Source organism: Phoenix dactylifera, chromosome 7, assembly GCF_051530095.1.
Source record: "Phoenix dactylifera cultivar Ajwa chromosome 7, Ajwa_hap1_PhDact_Kaust_v1.1, whole genome shotgun sequence".
NCBI lineage: Eukaryota > Viridiplantae > Streptophyta > Magnoliopsida > Arecales > Arecaceae > Phoenix > Phoenix dactylifera.
The window spans coordinates 31,726,674-31,745,538 of record NC_143196.1 but is presented as its reverse complement, the minus strand read 5'-3'; the positions used below and the strand labels follow the sequence as shown (position 1 = coordinate 31,745,538).

At 40.8% G+C, this 18,865-nt stretch overlaps 3 protein-coding genes and 1 non-coding gene across 15 annotated transcripts; 2 read left to right on the top strand and 2 right to left on the bottom strand.

Annotated features, from left to right (window-relative positions):
* Positions 1-2,585: 2,585 nt before the first annotated feature.
* LOC103705072 (Tetratricopeptide repeat (TPR)-like superfamily protein) lies at positions 2,586-6,941 on the top strand. Of its 9 annotated transcripts, XM_088701700.2 has the most exons (4): positions 2,586-5,251; positions 5,884-5,995; positions 6,154-6,208; positions 6,294-6,941. In XM_088701700.2, the coding sequence occupies exon 1, from the start codon at positions 2,715-2,717 to the stop codon at positions 4,857-4,859; it is 2,145 nt and encodes a 714-aa protein (XP_088557826.1). In that variant the 5' UTR covers positions 2,586-2,714; the 3' UTR covers positions 4,860-5,251; positions 5,884-5,995; positions 6,154-6,208; positions 6,294-6,941. The 9 variants fall into 9 exon arrangements, with proteins under 9 accessions (XP_088557826.1, XP_088557824.1, XP_088557823.1 ...); XM_088701698.2 differs by having other exon boundaries at positions 5,896-5,995; positions 6,154-6,941; XM_088701697.2 differs by having other exon boundaries at positions 6,154-6,941.
* A 748-nt stretch (positions 6,942-7,689) lies between these two features.
* Positions 7,690-7,771, bottom strand: TRNAS-GCU (transfer RNA serine (anticodon GCU)). Its single transcript has one exon. It is a non-coding gene; the product is annotated as a tRNA-Ser (tRNA).
* Positions 7,772-7,849: 78 nt separating this feature from the next.
* On the top strand, positions 7,850-9,914 carry TAFII21 (TATA binding protein associated factor 21kDa subunit). The gene is made up of 2 exons (XM_008784269.6): positions 7,850-8,197; positions 9,404-9,914. The coding sequence occupies exons 1-2, from the start codon at positions 7,907-7,909 to the stop codon at positions 9,725-9,727; spliced, it is 615 nt and encodes a 204-aa protein (XP_008782491.1). The 5' UTR covers positions 7,850-7,906; the 3' UTR covers positions 9,728-9,914.
* An 834-nt stretch (positions 9,915-10,748) lies between these two features.
* On the bottom strand, positions 10,749-17,488 carry LOC103705080 (putative GTP diphosphokinase RSH2, chloroplastic). Of its 4 annotated transcripts, none has more exons than XM_088701695.2 (6): positions 16,304-17,488; positions 15,984-16,169; positions 12,253-12,713; positions 11,854-12,012; positions 11,420-11,774; positions 10,749-11,218 (listed from the first exon to the last, which is right to left on the bottom strand). In XM_088701695.2, exons 1-6 carry the CDS (start codon positions 17,057-17,059, stop codon positions 11,141-11,143), a joined length of 1,995 nt encoding a protein of 664 aa, XP_088557821.1. In that variant the 5' UTR covers positions 17,060-17,488; the 3' UTR covers positions 10,749-11,140. The 4 variants fall into 4 exon arrangements, with proteins under 4 accessions (XP_088557821.1, XP_017697800.1, XP_088557820.1 ...); XM_017842311.5 differs by having other exon boundaries at positions 10,749-11,177; XM_088701694.2 differs by having other exon boundaries at positions 10,749-11,177; positions 16,089-16,169; positions 16,304-17,205.
* Between the last annotated feature and the right edge of the window lie 1,377 nt (positions 17,489-18,865).

Sequence of the window (18,865 nt, the reverse complement as noted above, 5' to 3'; positions counted from 1 at the left end):
CGATATCTGTTATTGTAACGGAAACACCAGCCATGGTTTGCCGAAGTCCTTACTGGAATGGGTTTTTACCTTTTTTGGTGGGGGTGAAGGTTAAATTGCCGTTCCAACAGACGTTGGCTGCTCGAGAGAAATTACAGTGTTTCCGTTAATCGTTGGGGCAGGAAATAACATATGGAAACTGCAAGTTTGACTTCGTCCCCCTTTTCCTGGTAAATATTATTTTCACCTGGGACAAAAGTTACATGGAGCGGACGTCATAGAAGAAAATGTGGGACGAATTTTTTATCTTTATCATATTTTTGCTGGTATCTAGAGCTCAAAACTTAGAAACTTTTTTTTTTATACTTATGGAGTCCTCAGTCCCATACTAAAAAAAAAAAAAAAGTTTGCATATGGCATCACTTTCTTTCTCCTTTTGAAAAAAATACTTCTTTACCGATACACACTATATAGTTAGATAATACACGCCAAGCAAATTAGATATCTAGCAAGCTATTGCGGTTCAAATCTGGCCCGAGGGTGACCACGCCGGTGGAGCCGAAGGAGCCGCCGGTGCTGGAAAGAGGAAGACGGAAGCCACCTCCTGCACGACGATCGTGGACCTGCACAAAGCCCCACTGGTTTTTCCGGTGAGAACCCTCCGACGATCAAGTTAGAGTGGGTAAATTTGGTCCAGCCAAAAAAAGTCCCTTAGAAATTACCTGATCGAGCTATTTATAGCCTCGGTGGAGTGGCCCAAGTGACGGAGGTCCTGTCAGTCCCATCATGAGGGGGCATGGCTCTGAGCCGGATGGCGCGCAGTTTAGGTTGGCTGATGACGTACGGTACAGCCCGTTCTTGAGAACGGTAAGGCATTGACAGTCACAGTAGGGTATGGCCGGAGTAGTCAAGGTGTCGTCTGACTGCTGTTGGCCGGTTATGGAGACATGACTAGGTAGTGTGGTGGAGTATGGCCACGTAGGTGAGCGTGGGCCCACACAGGGATGTGGTCGTTGACGAGGCCGAGCTCATTAAGTAGTCGCATCATGCATTTGACGAGGTCGGCTCGGCGGAGATTGGGAGTAGCTCGGTTTTTCGAATTCCGAGGTGTACTCAAGGGAGCGCTTCGAGTTCAAGGGTCGGAGCATATGCGGTATATCGCTGGGGGTTGGCGCCCCAAACTTAGCCGAGGCAGGTCGGTGATTGTCCGGAGGTACCCTGAACTTGGTCGGAGGAGTCGACGAATGTCTGGAGTTAGTGGAGCTTTCGCCAGAGTTTTGAGGACGAGCTGGCCCTGGGCCGAGGTGAAGATTCATCCGATCGTCGTTGATGTTTACTGGGCCAAAACTGGACGGCCTTTTAGCTGTGGGCTGGACGGTCCATTTTTTCCTCTATCACAAAGCAATACATATTTTTAAGTGAATCAATACATAGTTTCTGGAATATGATGTTCATCAATACATAATATACGATCAGGTGATACACATCTAATAAATTAGTAATTTAGCAACCTAATACACACTTCCAAACAAATTGATATATAGTTTCTAAAACACTATATTCATCGGTATACACTACGTGCTCAGGTGTTATATACTCATTGACTTTTTGCTATATACGTCAAGCTTCTTTGATATATACCCAGCAGTGATCTGATACATATCTCTAAATAAATTAATATATAGTTTTCAAAACACATTTTTTATTAGTACATCTTGGATGGCCAAGTGATATACACTAAGCATATTAAACTATCTAGTAAGTTAGTAAACACCTTTAGATAAATCGGTTTATAGTTTTTCAAATATGATATTCACCGGTACTAGTATACAGAGCATAAAGCTTTGTCTAACATAAGAAATTATATGTATATTATTCTTTAGATTCTATGAACTTTTAGGTGCAAAATTTTAGAAAAGAGATAAAGATTTGAAGGAGGAGAAAGAGACTTAGCAAAAAAAAAAATCTCATGAACGGAGAGACAACTTGACGAAGACAAGGATGGATGGAGAGACTTGATAAGAAAAATAGAGGATGCTATGCATGATTTTTTTTAATCATGGAACTCTATTAGTAGAAAAGTTTCTAACTTTTAGGCTTCTGTTTTAAGATGGGTACTAAAAAAACCAGCTCCATATTTTCTTTTTTGGTGCTTACCTCATGTGATTTTTATTCGTTTGTTTGATACATGGTATTCTTAGGAGTTTGACTGCTTTCATGAAAGGCATGATACTATATCTATTAAGAGTTTGAAATAACAAAATTGTGTAGAAACCTCTTGTTGAAAATTTTATTTTAAAATTATCTAGAAATAAATCATGTTTTCACACAATTTTTTTTAAAGAAAAAGAGCTCCGTAGTTAATATACTATAATACAAGGAAGTAGTAATAAGGTTTTTCGTGATCATGAACCATATGGAGGGGTGGTTTGGACCGAATCCGGTGATAATGGAGTAACTTTATTATTGCGCGAACGCTTGTTTTTTATTTTATATATATATATATATATATATATATATATATATATGTATATATATATATATATATATTAAATATTTACTTGAGAAAAATAGAAACTGCCCGTACAGGATCCATGGTTTCGCCAAAGGCTTAAAATCTAAAATATCCGAGGCCTTACGTCGAACACATTCGATTGGTTTAACTATCACAATTATCAAACGGTAGTGTCACAAGCTGATGGTGGGAGCAATAAAAGAAAAGCCTACACGAAGCCATGAGAGTGCTTCCTTTCACGAACACCATCTCTCCCTCAATCCTCTCCACTCTCATCAAAACCCTACACACCTCGGCGGCAAACCCACCACCCATTCCTTCTTACAAAGCCTTCGACTCCTACGCCTCTCTCCTCCGCCGATGCGCCGCAGAGAAATCCATCGTAGATGCCAGACGTGTTCACCTCCACATGAAGAAGGCCGGCTTCCCCTATCTCAGTCTCGGCAACAAGCTCGTCGACGCTTACTTGAAGTGCGGCGCCATTGACAACGCCCGGGAGGTCTTCGATGAAATGCCAAAGCCGCACATTGTGTTGTGGAACGCCATGATATCATCCTACACTTGCTGCCGGCGGAGCAAAGAAGCTATCTTTTTGTTCCGGAGGATGCTTTCGGAGGGCTTCGTGGCCGATGAGTTCACCTTTTCAAGCATCCTTAGAGCATTCTCCGATTTACTTCTCATTGCAGAAGGCCGGGGAGCTCATGGGCGGCTTGTGGTCTTGGGTTTGGAGGCTATGAACGCTTTTGTTGGCAGCGCATTGGTCGCTATGTATGCAAAGTTTGGGAGATTGAGGGATGCCCGAGCTGCCTATGATCGAATTAGTGATAAAGATGTGGTCTTGGCAACGGCCTTGATTGTTGGCTGCACTCAAAATGGTGAGGATGGTGAGGCAATTTGCCTTTTCGGAGATATGGTTAATAGTGGAATTAAACCGAATGAATTCACATTTGCTAGTGTTTTGATAGCATGTGGGAATCTCAGGGAGTTGAGGAAGGGAATGGTGATCCATGGTGTCATGGTTAAATCTGGGTTTGAGTCAGGAAATTCATCGCAGACTTCACTTATAACTATGTATTCCAAGTGTGGCCATATATGTGACTCTCTGAAGGTATTCAGGCAGACTGTGAATCCGAATGTTGTGACTTGGACAGCTATAATTGGATGTTTGGCATGTAATCAGAGGGAAGAACTTGCTCTTTCGATGTTTCGCAGCATGGTTCGTGATTCTGTCTGCCTTAATGCATTTACCTTGTCAACAGTTCTCCAAGGGTGCTCAGCCCTTGCATTGTTTGAACAGGGAAAGCTGATCCATGCCTGTGCTATAAAGATTGGCTTGGATACAGATAGTTTCGTTGGTTCCATGCTAGTTGATACATATGGAAAGTGTGGACGTGTTGGAATGGCTAAATTGGTTTTTGACAGTCTGCCAGGGTGTGATTTGGTTTTGATGAACTCTATGATCAATGCTTATGCACAAAATGGCCATGGGCTGGAAGCAGTTGGATTGTTTGATCTGATGCAGGACTTGGGATTGGAACCAGATGATGCAACATTAACCTGTGTCCTTTCTGCTTGCAGTAATGCAGGACTAGTCGATGAAGGCCGTCGAATTTTTTCGTTCATCACAAATAAGTATAGCTTTGGGCCATCTAATGATCATTACGCCTGCATGGTCGACCTGCTTGGATATGCTGGAAGACTGAAAGAGGCTGAAGAACTAATAACTCGTATTAAAAAACCTGATAAAGTTTTGTGGAGGACATTACTAGGTGCATGCAAAATACATGGTGAGGTAGAGATGGCTAAGAGGGCAGCAAGAAAAGTACTAGAGATTGATCCAAGTGATGCTGGAACTTATATTCTATTATCAAACATCTTTGCATCTTTAGGTCAATGGAACGAGGTTATTAGCATGAAGTCTGCAATGAGGCACATGAAATTGAAGAAAGACCCAGCTATGAGCTGGATCGAGGTCGATAGAGAGGTCCACACATTCATGGCTGGAGATAAGTCCCATCCACAGGCGGAAGAGATCTACAAGGAGTTGGAAGGGTTGATAGAGAGGACCAAGGGGTTGGGCTATGTTCCAAATACAAGGTTTGTGCTACAAGAATTGGATGAACTGGAGAAGGAGAGATCTCTATATTACCACAGTGAGAAGTTGGCTGTTGCCTTTGGCGTCTTGAGTGTCAAGGGCAAAGGGAACCCATCTATCACAATTTTCAAGAACCTTAGGGTCTGTGGTGATTGTCATGCTTGGATAAAATTGGTAGCTCAAGATCTGGGGAAAGAGATCATCGCTAGAGATGCTAAGAGATTCCATCATTTTAGAGATGGATTATGTTCTTGTCAAGATTACTGGTGACAAAAATTAAAAGAATGCCAGCATATAGTTCTTTCTTGTCTACTTTTCTTTGCTCAGTTTCAAGAGACTGGAATTCTTTTTTAAGAAATGGTCGTCTGGTACAATGATTGATCTGGAGTGGGATCTTGTGGAGTCATGATGCACTTAATTATGATTATTTTAGGCTGTACCTCAAGGAAATTTCATTCTTGAGAGGAAGATGGATGTATCACTGGCATCATAAACGAATGGTGCTCCAGCAGGTCTTGGGCTACTTGCATAGACTTCTTCCACAAGCTTTTGCAAATGAAAGGGTTAAGTCTTGGCGGTTACCGTGATTTGTCTCTGGCCACAAATAAACACTATAACATACTAGCTGCAATTGAAAGTTAAAATGGTGGGATCAACACAAGGTATGTACTTACATGCCTTTCTGAAGTTTTCTTTTCTTTCTTTTCCCTGTGTTAATTTTGCTTTAGCTGGACTTGTGGAAAGAACCTATTTCATGTTGATGTTCTGATTTCAGTGAAATTTTGTCCATAATTAATGGGCTTAACACTTGAAAAATAATTGGTAAAATGGCTGCCAATTTTAGTGGTTTTATTCATCATTGCCTTTAATAATATGGAATGATTTCCATTAGAATCATTGGTATGCAGTTTTGGTGGTTCATTCATGCCATACATTTTTCTTTCTTCTTTTTGCAGAAAATTTTGTGAATCTTCTTGAATATTTTTAAGGTTGATATGCATTGCCTTATGTATGAGAACTAGTCTATTTGGAATCAGAATCACTGCCTTTCAACTTTCTGAGCTTTCATATAGATGTCAATTTTGCTAGATTTGGTATAACAGTATTATTGTCCTGGCCTTTCATGCAACTTGCAAGGCAACCCTTACCAGTATATCTGCCTTAGAAATTAAAATTTACACTGGTGATCAACTGGTTACGAGAAAGACTGAGAAGTGTCGTGTTTGCAAGATTGTTTTCCATCTTGTTTCTATATGTTGCAGCATTTCTTTCTTCACCTTGATTGTTATTTCAGTTTGGCCCATAGGGATTATCTGCCTGATTGCTGGCATTAGGGACTAAGAAGAGATCTATTACTTACTGGAGATTTTGTATATCTTTGATCTGGCTTCTTGAGAAATATCAGAGTAAGTATTTATGTAAGTGGTATTTTTCCAGAAACTTCCTGAGTGAGTCCTCCTTTTCCTTCCAATTGCAATCCATCATTCTTGTTGTTATGCGGAGTTATCCTGGTACATATGCTTTTTCAGCATGTATAATGGTCAGTTCCCTTTTCCTTATGCAGGATCTCCATGTCTGCAATGCAGTGGAGGCATAAACTTTGGATTTGGATAAATGTGGTGAGTGTGATCCCTGCTAAACAATGAATGATAAGAAGAAATTCAAATATTGTTATTGATCCTGAGCCTTAGGAGCCGTGACCAGGAGCAGAAATAGAGATGGGATTGATGGAGCCACTATATGCTTTCCCAATTCTGGCAGAGGGATTAACAGCATTTTTCTAAAGTGGATTCAACATCCATAGTTCGAAGCCCCTGCTTCCAAGCAATGAATAATGCTTAATATTGTGCTGGAGGAATGACACATCTTTCATGGGAGCTGTGTACCCCAGGGAATGATGTGGTCACCAATCTTTCCTTGGTGTGCTGGTCACCAGCCTCCTGAACAGCTCACCAGCCTCCTGAAGTCTAGGCCCTGTTTTGACTCAGTGCGGGGTGCTTCCACAAAATATTGGAAGAACTTATGAGATAGGAAGGATGATAAGCATGTTTTTGGTGCGAATGAAGCATGACTTGAGAATGCAGTTGCATGGAGAGGCAGTGCCGTCAGGCGCAGTTCGAGTGGTGAAATAGGCAACAGTCTATGGATTCAAGGCCAGTTAGTGCTTACCCACACCGGATGCTTGGCAGTGGGGCTCAGGAGACTCCAAGTTTAGCTGTCTAATTGTAGAGGGGTGTGTGTGTGTGTGTGTGAGAGAGAGAGGATACTTTTTAACTTTTGTTTTGTTGATGGTGTTGTGGCATTGTGCATTCCTTCTTCCTCTTATACGGCATTTTCAGAGTTTTGGACTTCTAATTTTGACGAATGTTTTATTTATGTGAAATAAGAGACTGAAAGGATTTCAGGGTTGTTTACTTGAAAAAAGACGTTTACCTTTGTATGCTCCAAGGTATTAACTATCTTCTTTATTTTTCTGACAATTGTTCATAGATTTATGGTTAATCGGTTTCATCATTTGTTATCAACTTATCCTTGCCTCATCGTTTTCTTTTCATGGACTTGTGTGATGAGTTGTCTGTTTAAACTTTTTTGGTATTTTCATGTAAGTATCATATCTGATGATTTTCTTGATTCACAAACTTGCTTCACAACCTTGATACTGAAATTTCGAGTCAATTCAAGCTTGTGAATATGCTGTGGCAGCATAAAAGAGTAATCAAAACTATCTTAATGCTGTGCTGATTGTTAATTGTGGAGCCATCTTGAACATAGTGACTAATTAATTGTTGATGATATATGGAAACCTCACTCCGAAAATATTGTTGAAAATTCATTATTCTTGTTGATATCAAACAAATTAGCCAGCCAAAATTCGAGACTATGACAATGTTTAGTCTTTACTTCAAAAAAAAAAAAAAAAAAAAAAAAAAAAAAAAAACCAACATTCAGAATCTGTCATAGAAAGAAGAAAAGAAATTGTCAGCTAGTCATGAGCTTGTAGGATATCCTTAAATCAGAAAGTCAAAATAAAATTTTCTTATCAACATTACCTTTTAGAATCCGCGATGGAAAAAAGAAGAAAAAAATTGCCAAAAACAACCGTCGCCTGAGAGATTCGAACTCTCGCGGGGAAACCCCATGTACTTAGCAGGCACACGCCTTAACCACTCGGCCAAAGCGACAGTGTTAATATTGTGGCTGTATCCAATATTAATGGTTTTTAATAAGTAGCAACGCTTCATCTACAACCACCATTCTCGCGGGAGGTACGGGGGAGGAAAGGACGAGCTTTTGGGAAAGTGAGAAAGAAGGAGACGATGGAGGGAGAAGGCGGCGACGGCGGCCGGAGAGAGGAGGTGGAGGCGGAGCCGCGGGACGCGCGGGTGGTGAAGGAGCTCCTCCGGTCGATGGGGGTGGGGGAAGGGGAGTACGAGCCCCGGGTGGTCCACCAGTTCCTGGAGCTCGGCTACCGCTACGTCGTCGACGTCCTCTCCGACGCCCAGGTCTACGCCGAACACGCTGGCAAGACCGCCATCGACCCCGACGACGTCCGCCTCGCCATCCAGTCCAAGGTCAATTTCTCCTTCTCCCAGCCCCCGCCCCGCGAGGTAACACCGCCCTCCCAAAAACCCTAACTCTTCCCCTATTGTAACTTACCCTCGATTCATCTTCCTGTCTCTTTTCTTCTCAATGAATTGTAAAAATATCTCGTTTTCTGTGGATTACTCTCGGATCTGGTTGTTGGTGGAAGTAGTGGGTTCGAGTTTGGCGTGAATTTGGGGGATAAAATGTTTCGGTTTTCCAGTTTAGGGCTGGTATGAATTGGGAAGACTGTTTGGATTTGGTATTTACGGATGATTTATCGGTAAAAGTTTTTGCTTCAAAACTGAGATTTTTGAAAAATTCTAGAGTTCGCTGGTTTCTAGGATGCAGGGGGTTGAATTAAAGGTTCAGCTTTGGATGTTTTAGAGCTAGATCAGTGGTAGGATTTGAATTTAGTTAGTAGCAGCATTAATGGCAGGTTATATTTTTGTGCTGATATTACAGATTGAATTACTTCTAATAGAATAAAATTCATTCCTCCTGTTTCAGACTCCTAGTATCAACAAGAAGTCTTAGGTGCTTCGAAAGTGTGTCTTTCTTTTCAACGCTCAGAATTCTTATGATAATAAGTTCTGCATGTTTCTGGTGAAAACTTGGGCTGAAAGTAGTGTGAAATTTCTCCTTGCTAATCTCTTGGTCTTACCAGACCGCGACTGGTTTTGAAAGTGTTCGGCAGAAGTTGATGGGAATTACTTCGTAGATCCCTTTCTAGGAAGTATTACATCATCCAAAGAAAATAGACGTGAGAGAGATACCTCCTCAGGCCCAGCCTTTACAGGAATGAGCTCTTGTTAGTTGCTGGCTGGTGAAGGTCAGCAGAAAGGAGTTCTTGGAGCATGATCAAAATGCTGCAAGATTGCAGTTTCCTTGACAGATTCTCCTAGAAGGCCACAAGTTTGAGCCATCAACCGGAGGGCGGTGTTGCCTTGCGAGGCATGGGCTGGGAGAAGGGGGAATTGACCTTGATCTTCAGCTTTGTAATAGTATTAACCTGACACTGAAGCATGCTGAATAGAAAATAAGGAATTCTAAAGTTATAAGTGAGGCGATCACTGCTAAGACAGGTTGAGGCACCGCGTAAAGGACACAGAGCATGAAAGATTGCTCAAACTTCTGAATTCTCTTTTTTGATGGTAGTTTTATTGGTAGTTAATGTTCCCAATAGAGGTACAAACAGCCCCTAATGATCCATCATGAATCTCTTTGTTCAGGTCCTACTTGAGTTAGCGAGGAGCAGAAACAAGATCCCACTGCCCAAGTTGATCGCACCGCCTGGGGGAATTCCCCTGCCGCCAGAGCAGGACACCCTGATCAGCCCCAATTACCAGTTGCTGATACCGAGAAAGCAGCCATCCCAGGTTGAGGAGAATGAGGAAGATGAGGATGGTTCCAATCCGAAACCAAACCCCAATATGTCGCAAGAGCAGAAGGCTAGCACTGATCAGCAATCTCAGCAACAGACACCACAGAGAGTGTCTTTCCCTCTTAATTCAGCTGCAGCTGCAGCAGCAGCAGCAGCAAAGAGGCCACGGTGAGCAGGGGGCTGGGGGGCACGGGCAAAAGCTATGTGTTGTTAGCTATTTTTTTGAACTGGAGTAGGAAAGTAATTATGAGAACTTTGATTCTAATCTCGCTCTTTTGTTGAAGAAACAAAGAATTTTTATGACCTCCAGCTGGTCGCATTGGTAGAAAATTATGAGAATAATGTATTGTTTGACGCAATCTTGATCTTTTTGTTGAGGAAGCAAAGAAGTTTTTGTGACCTGCAACACTGCCCTGAAAGTGCAAATTTTCACAAATAAATTGCATTGAAATCTGACAGAAACAACCTAATTTTGTGGCAAGTTCTGCTGTTGCTCTAGATGATATAGGAATGAACCCTCTGTTAAAATTATAACAAGCTCAGTTCTCGTTGCTTGCACTTGGACTTCTAGTAAGAGGCAGTATCTTACAGTTTCTTGGGGTCAATTATCATCGGAAGGGCATGCATTAAGCATTGCATTGGGTTCATTGTGTCCAAGCCTTCTACAAAAACAGATGGAACATCATGGAACATTTTCAACATTCTTCAGTGAGTCATCTTACCCTGCATTTATCGTCTCAATTTCTAACCAAAAAAAGATCTTGTGAAAGCAATGTACTCTCTTTGGCTGCTGGTGATGCTCGTGCAACCTAAGATTTCAGAAAACTAGTGCCTTTCAGTTAAAACCCTTGGAAAAAACTTTTCTAATAAGCCTTTAGTTACAGAAGGTGCCTTGATGAATTATCCAGCTCCAATCGCCTCTGCAACCTATTGAGCAATTTTACCTTCTGATTCAACCAAAAGAAAGAAAGAAAAAAAAGAAGCCGACTCCTTAATTTCAATTTCTTCCATTGCTCTATCCTGTCTATTCATTGTCTCGGCAAAGCCTTTATTGCAAAAGAGCAATAAGATCCTGAACCATTTCAGAAGAAAACAGAAAGATCCTGGAGAAAGGGTCAAAAGACCCAATCAAGCCTCGCATCATTTATTTCTGTAGAGAGAAGTGCAAGAATTCTGTCTGCAATATAGAAATCTGCTGCCATAAAGGAACTTCATTGAATTTAGAACTGGAGAGGAAGCAACACTTTCTACAGCATTGGAAACCAGCTTCTGATTCCAGAACGTAACAGTTTCTGTACAGCATGTTTCTGTATACAAATAACTACAAGCACGGCTCAGCTTCTCCAATTGCCCTGGCTTGTTACTGTGAAATCCCGGTCATACATTCTCTGGATTTCTTCCCTGCACTCGGTCAAGGACTTATCCGGTATTGCCGGGCTTAGCTCAACCACATCACCCATCCTCAGCTTCTGAGTAGGGTCGCTCACAGGCTCATGGTTCAACCTTGGTCTCAGATCCTCCTTGACTGCAAAGCCATAAGTAGGCCATCTTTGACTCGCTCTTCCAACTCTCACCATCAGATCCTTCACCGTCGAGTTTGTCGGAAACTCATGAACAGACATCTGGAACAGAGAATTACAGCATCAGGTCTCTCTTCAATCCACTACAGAGGATTTTAAATAACAGTGTGGTTTAGAGATTGCAACAGAAGGAAACTAGCCAAAATAAATGCACACAATAAAATTAGATGATGGCCATCGAGTTTTGAAACAAAGCAATCGAAAAATGATGCTATCTGATTTTTATAATCCTTTTATTAATCTTAAATTTCATGGAGAAGAAAATGACAAATATGCCGTATTACCTTATCATTTTCCAGCATGATGACAAAAATGGGGCCTTTGTGGTCACATTGCTTGGTGTATGAGCAGGGGCAGTCATCGGAATGATGAGGAAATGGGCACGGTGGCCTGATCGAATCAGCATCACCAACAGATGAGGGTCGATCAAGGTTCATAGTCTCACACTGCCAACTGACCACCCACCTGGCCCATTCCACCATTTGAAGCACAAAAGAAGAGTGCTGGCTATCGCCTTCCTTGTATCTCCAATGGGCTGCAAATCCATATTCTGCCTGTAGATGCATATCTCTAGTCCGAATTTGTACTTCCAATGGCAGCATGTCTTCGCTCAGAACAACACTGTGCAGAGATTGGTACCTGCAAGCCAAATTCAGCAGTAAGCCCAAAGAATGATTTGCAGATCTATCCAACCTAACAAAGGTCAGTAATGGCTTACCCATTAAATTTGGGATGGGTCATGTAATCTTTGAACTTCCCAGGAACTTCAGGCCATAATTGATGAACAATATCCAATGCCGTGTAACAATCTTCCTCATTCTTGACTATCAAACGTAGCCCATGTATGTCGTGGATCTCATCCATGCTTAGCTTTTTCCTGCAAATAGTTATATCAGCATCAATATAATCACCATAATCATTGGTACATTGCTCCCTGCTAGTTTTGTGGCATATATTACAAAATCAACACAATTAATGAAATCACAACACCATGCACTAACTATAGGGACAAAATAATGCAGGACGGTGGCCCTCCTTTAGTTCTCAAAAATTATAGCAGTGAAAATTACAAATAAGGTATACCCAAACGCATACTGGGAAGCAAGAGAGGACTTACTTTAGCATCTTGGTGTAGATACTGTACAAACTCTTGTGTCTCCCGGATAGAACATGATAAGAAACACCACCATCCTTGAGGGCTCGGTCTAATTTCTCTATGGCAGATGCGATCATCGCTTCATCAAAGGATCTAAGGAGTTTGGAAGATAGTTCTTTGTACTGGTCTGGATAAAGATGCTTGAAGCACAGATTTTCAAGCTTCTCCTTCCAGCTCGAGATCCCCAGTCGGTTAGCTAAGGGAGCAAATATTTCCAAAGTTTCCTTTGCAAATCTTTGTTGTTTGACCATAGGCAAAGCTTCCAATGTCATCATATTGTGCAGTCTATCTGCCAGTTTAATGAGAACTGCTCTGGCATCTGCCATCGCAAGAAACATTGTATGTAGTCGGTCAGCCTCAATGGTTCGACTTGCAGTATTATTCTCCCGGGCAAGTTTGCTCAAGTGGCTCAGCTTTGAGACCTGAAAAATTGGTCTGACAACACTCAAAACTGATCTTCTAATATCTGGGCTAAATACAGATGTATAGTAATGTCTATGTTTCAGAAACCAAATTCTCCATCTGGAGGTGTACTACTGGAAGAAATTGGGAAATGAAAGTAGACAGCTTTGACTTCTACAAGTTTTGAAAGCATTACTGCCACATGCTTTGGTGAAAAGTTAACACCAGGAAACAGGGAATCAAATAGCAGCTATGTTTACAAAAATATGAATGAGCATAAACAAGTGGATTTGCAGCAATTTTACTATTTGTGTAGTGTGCCAAACTGCAAGTTTTATATCGATATCACAACTCATGACATCAGCTTATTTTAATCTATGATCAAATTTTCCCCGAGACTTTCCTCACATCTGAACTATGTTTATTTGCAAGACTTTTTTAGGTAATACTACATATTGACTAAAATTTGATAGATCATCCAAACTAGTCATACAGATGATAGTAACTGACCCTCAACAAAATATACTCAGCAATTCAAGATGCCTTAATGCAACCACCCACAAAAAAGAAAAAAAAACCTCTACCAAACAACTAAAAGTTAATATAATGTTGGAAATATGTAATTCTGAAACAACTAATTCAGAATTACTGAAATTTGTAAATTGTAACTAACCTAATGATGTATAAGTGGTGGACAACTCGTTTTGGATGAGCCCACATTGGAGGACCCCATATACCTAGCCCATATCTTAGTGTAAGAAGTCAAAGTCCAGTCAAATAGCATCTTCTAAAAAGTAAATAATTGATGCTCAAGTTTTACAAGCGCTCATGAATATGGGGCATCTCTGTTAGAGTTTCAAGTCTTCATCAATTATGGTCTATTATGTGTCTCTTAAAGTTATAAGAGTAGTTATTGATTGTTTCTTAAAAAAATGTAGTATATAAATGTAAGGGATATGAAGAGTCATCTAAAGTCTAATATAGAGGCATGTAGTAGGAAAAGAAAGAAAAAGAGGAATATGCATGTCTAAGTTAATGTTACTTGAATCTAGGACTATGCATGTTTAATCTTCATCAATTATGGTCTATTATGTGTCTCTTAAAGTTATAAGAGTACTTATTGATTGTTTCTTAAAAAATTGTGATATATAAATGCAAGGGATATGAAGAGTCATCTAGAGTCCAATATAGAGGCATGCAGTAGGAAAAGAAATAAAAAGAGGAATATGCATGTCTAAGTTAATGTTACTTGAATCTAGGAATATGCATGTTTAAGTGTCTACTAAATATCATGCTGCTCGAACTTTACTCCTCTATCTCAATCTCTTCCTCTTATACTAAATGCAAAAAGTTCCAGCACTGGTTGCTACCAGAGAAACAGCTCAACACTCGTTCTTTTTTCTATTCAACTACTCAAGAATGCATTTTTCTTTCTAAAATCTTGGTCTACAATGACAGAGCATGATGAACTTCTTCAATATCACAAGGAGTTACTCCATCATCATGACAAACACTTTGGCCCCAAAAAAAGATTGGCTAGATGAAGGCTTCAAAGAAGAACTAAAAAATCTTTTAAGTAGTGATCTAATCAACTATAAGACATGCCGTGTCAAGGGGGTCAACCATTTTTCTTATAAGTCATTTATGCTATACAACATAAAATCAAGAATAATCAAGGAGAAATCACCTTGTTAACATCTCTTGAGTCACAAAACTTTTGCCCATCTTCTAGCTCTTAAAACCCCACATGATTGGAGACCTAATTATTCCAGTGGATTCATCAATCCAACCAATCATACATCAAAATTTGGTTTGAGAGGAGTGAAACTTTAGTTTCAAATTCCTAAAGAGAATACAATCTGAAGTTTTTTGGGGTCAAATTTCATGTCCTAGGACATTAGCAGGGAAGAAGGAAATGATCAGTCTTTTTTTAATATATATATATATATATATATATATATATTCAGTCATTCAATCATCTCTTCCAATATCTGTATCTCTTCATGAAAACACCAAGGGCATTCATTATGGGATTGCAACATCAACTCCTAACAAATTACAAACTATTTGGAGATACATAATTTGCAAGACTGACTTAGTGCGCTCAGAAGACAAGAAATTCTAAAAGAATAAATGATCAAAGAACTTGATGATGAGTTCCACATAGCAAAATCCTCTGATGCAAGTATAATGGACTACTCATTTGGATCAGACCAGTTTGGAGTACCATATATACCTGGACCTAGCTCATATCTCAGTCTAAGTAAAGAAGACAAATTCTAGTGAAGTAGCATTTATTACATAGTAAAAAAAAAAGCTGATGGTTAAGCTTGATATGTGTTCATGAATGTGGAGTGTAGCTTTTATTGTTCCTATTCGCTAATTGCAGTACATGCATGTCTCAATTAAAGTTGTAAAAGGAGTTATTGTATTAATATAAGGGATATGATGAGTTATCCGATATCTATCATGTGATGCTATAGTAACTCAGAAAAAGCACTCAAAAAGATCACTCAGCTTTCTTCCACCATTCACTTTGCTTCAATATGCGGCACCCTTCATGATGCCAGTTCGGAGGGAGCAATGAGAATACAATAAACCAGCCAAGGGACATTTTTGAGTTACTAAAGCATTTTTTATATCCATATAAAGGTATATAGTAGAGAAAAAAAGGATATTTAATACATAATGGTTAACATGGAAAACAGCGCAGCTGGAAATGTAATCCATAATTGAGATGGACTTTGCTTTTCTTGAGAGGAGAGAGTATTTACTCCTCTCAATTCCAAAATTAATAACCAGGCACCCAAATCAAAGATCCATATCGTTGGTCATGGTCTCTACCACTAAAAATACATGACTTTTGGTTTCTGTGCATTTTCAGTTATTTACATAATGATGAACGGTGTGGATCTTCGATTTAAGTGTCTAATTATTGTTTTGGACCTGAGAGGAATAAATACTCTCTCCTCTTGAGAGGAGAATAGTCCACCCCATTAGAATTTAATAAATTTCCTTCTTAACTTCCTCGAATCAATGCATGAAAGAGAAAATATCATAAAAACACAAGTGTGTCGCAGGAACTTTAGATAGATGTGCTATATACACAACTTTTTCCCCCCAAAAACAAACCACAGATGTAAATGTTGCATGCCCAGGGCATTATAAAGCAGAATTACATGGCAGAAATAACACATGCTGCATTCTATTTTACTGAATTTATGGATCAGTGCTTAATTTTATACAAAGTGAGGAATACAGTTAATCAAAGAGCGCATGAAGCAACCTACCCCTTCAACCAGATCAGCTACACCAGCTCCAAACCCCCGAGAAATATAATCATAAGAAATAAAAGAATCATCAAATGTATCATGCAAAAGTCCTGCAGCAACAACCGTAGCGTTAGCACCAATCTTTGCAAGCAACACCGCCGTCTCCACGCAATGCTGCAAGTATGGATCGCCACTCAACCTCATCTATTAAACAGAGAAAAAGAAACCATTTCATCTAACATCTACAAACCACCATTAGAATAAACTAGCCAATAGGATTGTGAAAAGAGGAAACTTTCTAATTCAATTCCAGCTATTATGGAAGTAATTAAAATCACCTGTCCTCGATGAGCTTTCTCAGCTTCATAGAACGCCTTTACAACAAAGTCCTCCTTAAAAATCTTATGTCTCAACTGAGCTCCAGAGAGCAACTCCCTGGCATAAGGCTCACAGTTCGGGCCAAGCTCACCCAATCCTTCCTCCGCATTCAATGGAAATTCTTCCACATCGATCCCACCTCCACCACCCGGCATCGGAAAGCTTGTGGAATCATAATCCAAACAAGAGCTTGCATTCCTAACAAATCCATTAAAAAGCCTCTCTCTTCCCGCCCTCAGATCACCCCCGTTCCACTCCCTGGATGATCGCAAACACGGCGGACTCCTCGAAGAACAGCCCACCGCCATTCCAATGCTTCCACTGCAGGAACCCGGGCCCTGGAACACAGACACCGGGCTGAGGTCTCGACCCCTCACCGAAGACGAGTACGGGGAGTAAGAAAACGAGCTCCCAAGCTCATCCGATCGATCCCGCCCCAGCAAGCCAAGATCATCCCCGCCGGCAAAGCTCGAGGTGGCGGCCGAGGGTGCATACCGAGTGGAAGGCGAGGAGAAGAGGCACGAGAGCCCGCCGAGCACCGGCTTCTGGCCGGAGCCCAAGGAGGCGGTGGTCACCGTCGTCGAAGAGGCCGGCAGCCTAGAATTCAGCTCGTAGTCCGGCGACCCATGAGACGAGCCAATTTGGAAAGAATAGTGGGGGCTCGAGCAGACGCCGCTCGGCGCGCTGGCGTAGAACACGATCGCCGGCACCGACATCGATCCGGAGCCCTAGTTCCCTCCAATTATGTCCAGCACCGAGATCAAAATCCCAAATTTCGAGCTGCGGAGGGCCAGAGGTGGCTCCTTTGAGGGCGGATGGATTAAAGGAGGGCCAAATGGGGAGAGGGGAGCCCCAAAGAAGACGCCTTTATGGGGGCATCCGGGTAGAAGAGGGGGGAGCTTTAGCCCTAATAAAGAGGGGAAGAAGAGGGGAATGGAGACCAACTAGAATCAAAGGGACCCCAGGATTCGGTCTGGAATCATAACTTCTAGAGAAGGCGTGGAAGGAACACCGGGAAGGAGAGAGGAAGAACGGAACGAGAGAGAGAGAGAGTCAAAGACGTTTTGAATCAAAGGGAGGGAGCAAGCGAGCGGGCGAGCTTTTTCTCTGTTCCTGTTCGGGGTTATATGGCTTCTTGCGGCCGCGGAGGAGAATCTAACGGCCACGTGGTGTAATTGCTTCGCGGCACGGCAAAGGAACCGTTGACCCAAATGACGAGTTTGCCCCTCAAGGAGCTATCCGTATCGTGAAGGCTGGGCCCAAAGAAAAGGTTTCAGTGCGGGCAACTACAACTATAGCAACACGTTTTCAGTTCTTCGTTACGTGGCAGTTGCTTATTGGTAATTACTGGGGGGGATGCTGATTGGAAAACGTAAGCATGTATCTTCCTTGTCTGTGACGTTACATGGAGTACTATGTTGTATCACTACATGTGGGCATGCAATTGATCTACATGATCAGAGGTGCATTGCTGCTGGTTGGCCCACTTTAGCTAGTTTGCTAATTTTAGACTAACAAATTGATCTAGAAGGTTTTCATCGGAAAAAAAAAAATCTAGAAAGTCCCTTGTTGACTTAAGTGTGCATAAATGATTGTAAAATATTTAATAATATTTAATATATGATACATCATATTGGTCCGAATCGAATAGTACAATGCATACCGTACCAGCTTGGTACCGGTATCTGGTATGGAGGGCGTATTAATATTTGATATGCTAAAAAAAAATTGTACCATATCGTATTGATAGTGTGCTAGTATGGTATCGATACGAAGTTCGATAACAAAAGAGCAAATCTTGCTTGATAGCTTTTAATTAGGACCAATAATGTATCTGACTAAGTGCAACAAGGGGTCGCGTTTGGTTCTAGTATTACGTAAGCGTGAAGGTTATGCCAAACAGTATATTAAAAGCGAGCATAATTGAAAAATAGTTATACTATTCAAACATTATTACAAGCATAACTATGAGAGGAAGGGTTGTATAAGTCGTTTCGTGGCGTAAAGATACTGTTTTATATCCATTTGTTATTATTTATAAAAAAAATATCATTCAAACGGTATCTTTTGTATTCAAAAGTGGGGCCAAATAAAAGTTAGCATTACATGGGCGTAACTATTTCTATAAATAATTTTTTTACTAGTTTCATTGAATTCCAGAACCAAATGTTGTTTGTTTTACTTCATGATGCGAATTCTCATGATTGTGCCCCTGCATGAAAGTGTGTCTCTTTTTAGTAAATACTAGATTAAACATTATAGTTGACAACCTATACCTACATGCCTATGCTACATTTGGCCGGTTCGGTTCAGCTAATTTATATAAAAAGGCCAGAGGGGACTCACGTCTTTAATTACTATTGCTCTTGATTATGACATTGTCAGCTCCGGCGAGAGTTGTGAGTGTTTTCATTTTGCACGAAACAAGTGTTGCTTAGTGCTTAAGATATCGACATTATACAATTAATTGATTCTTTCTAAACAAAATTGTTTTCTGACCATTAATTGCATCAAGTTTAAAG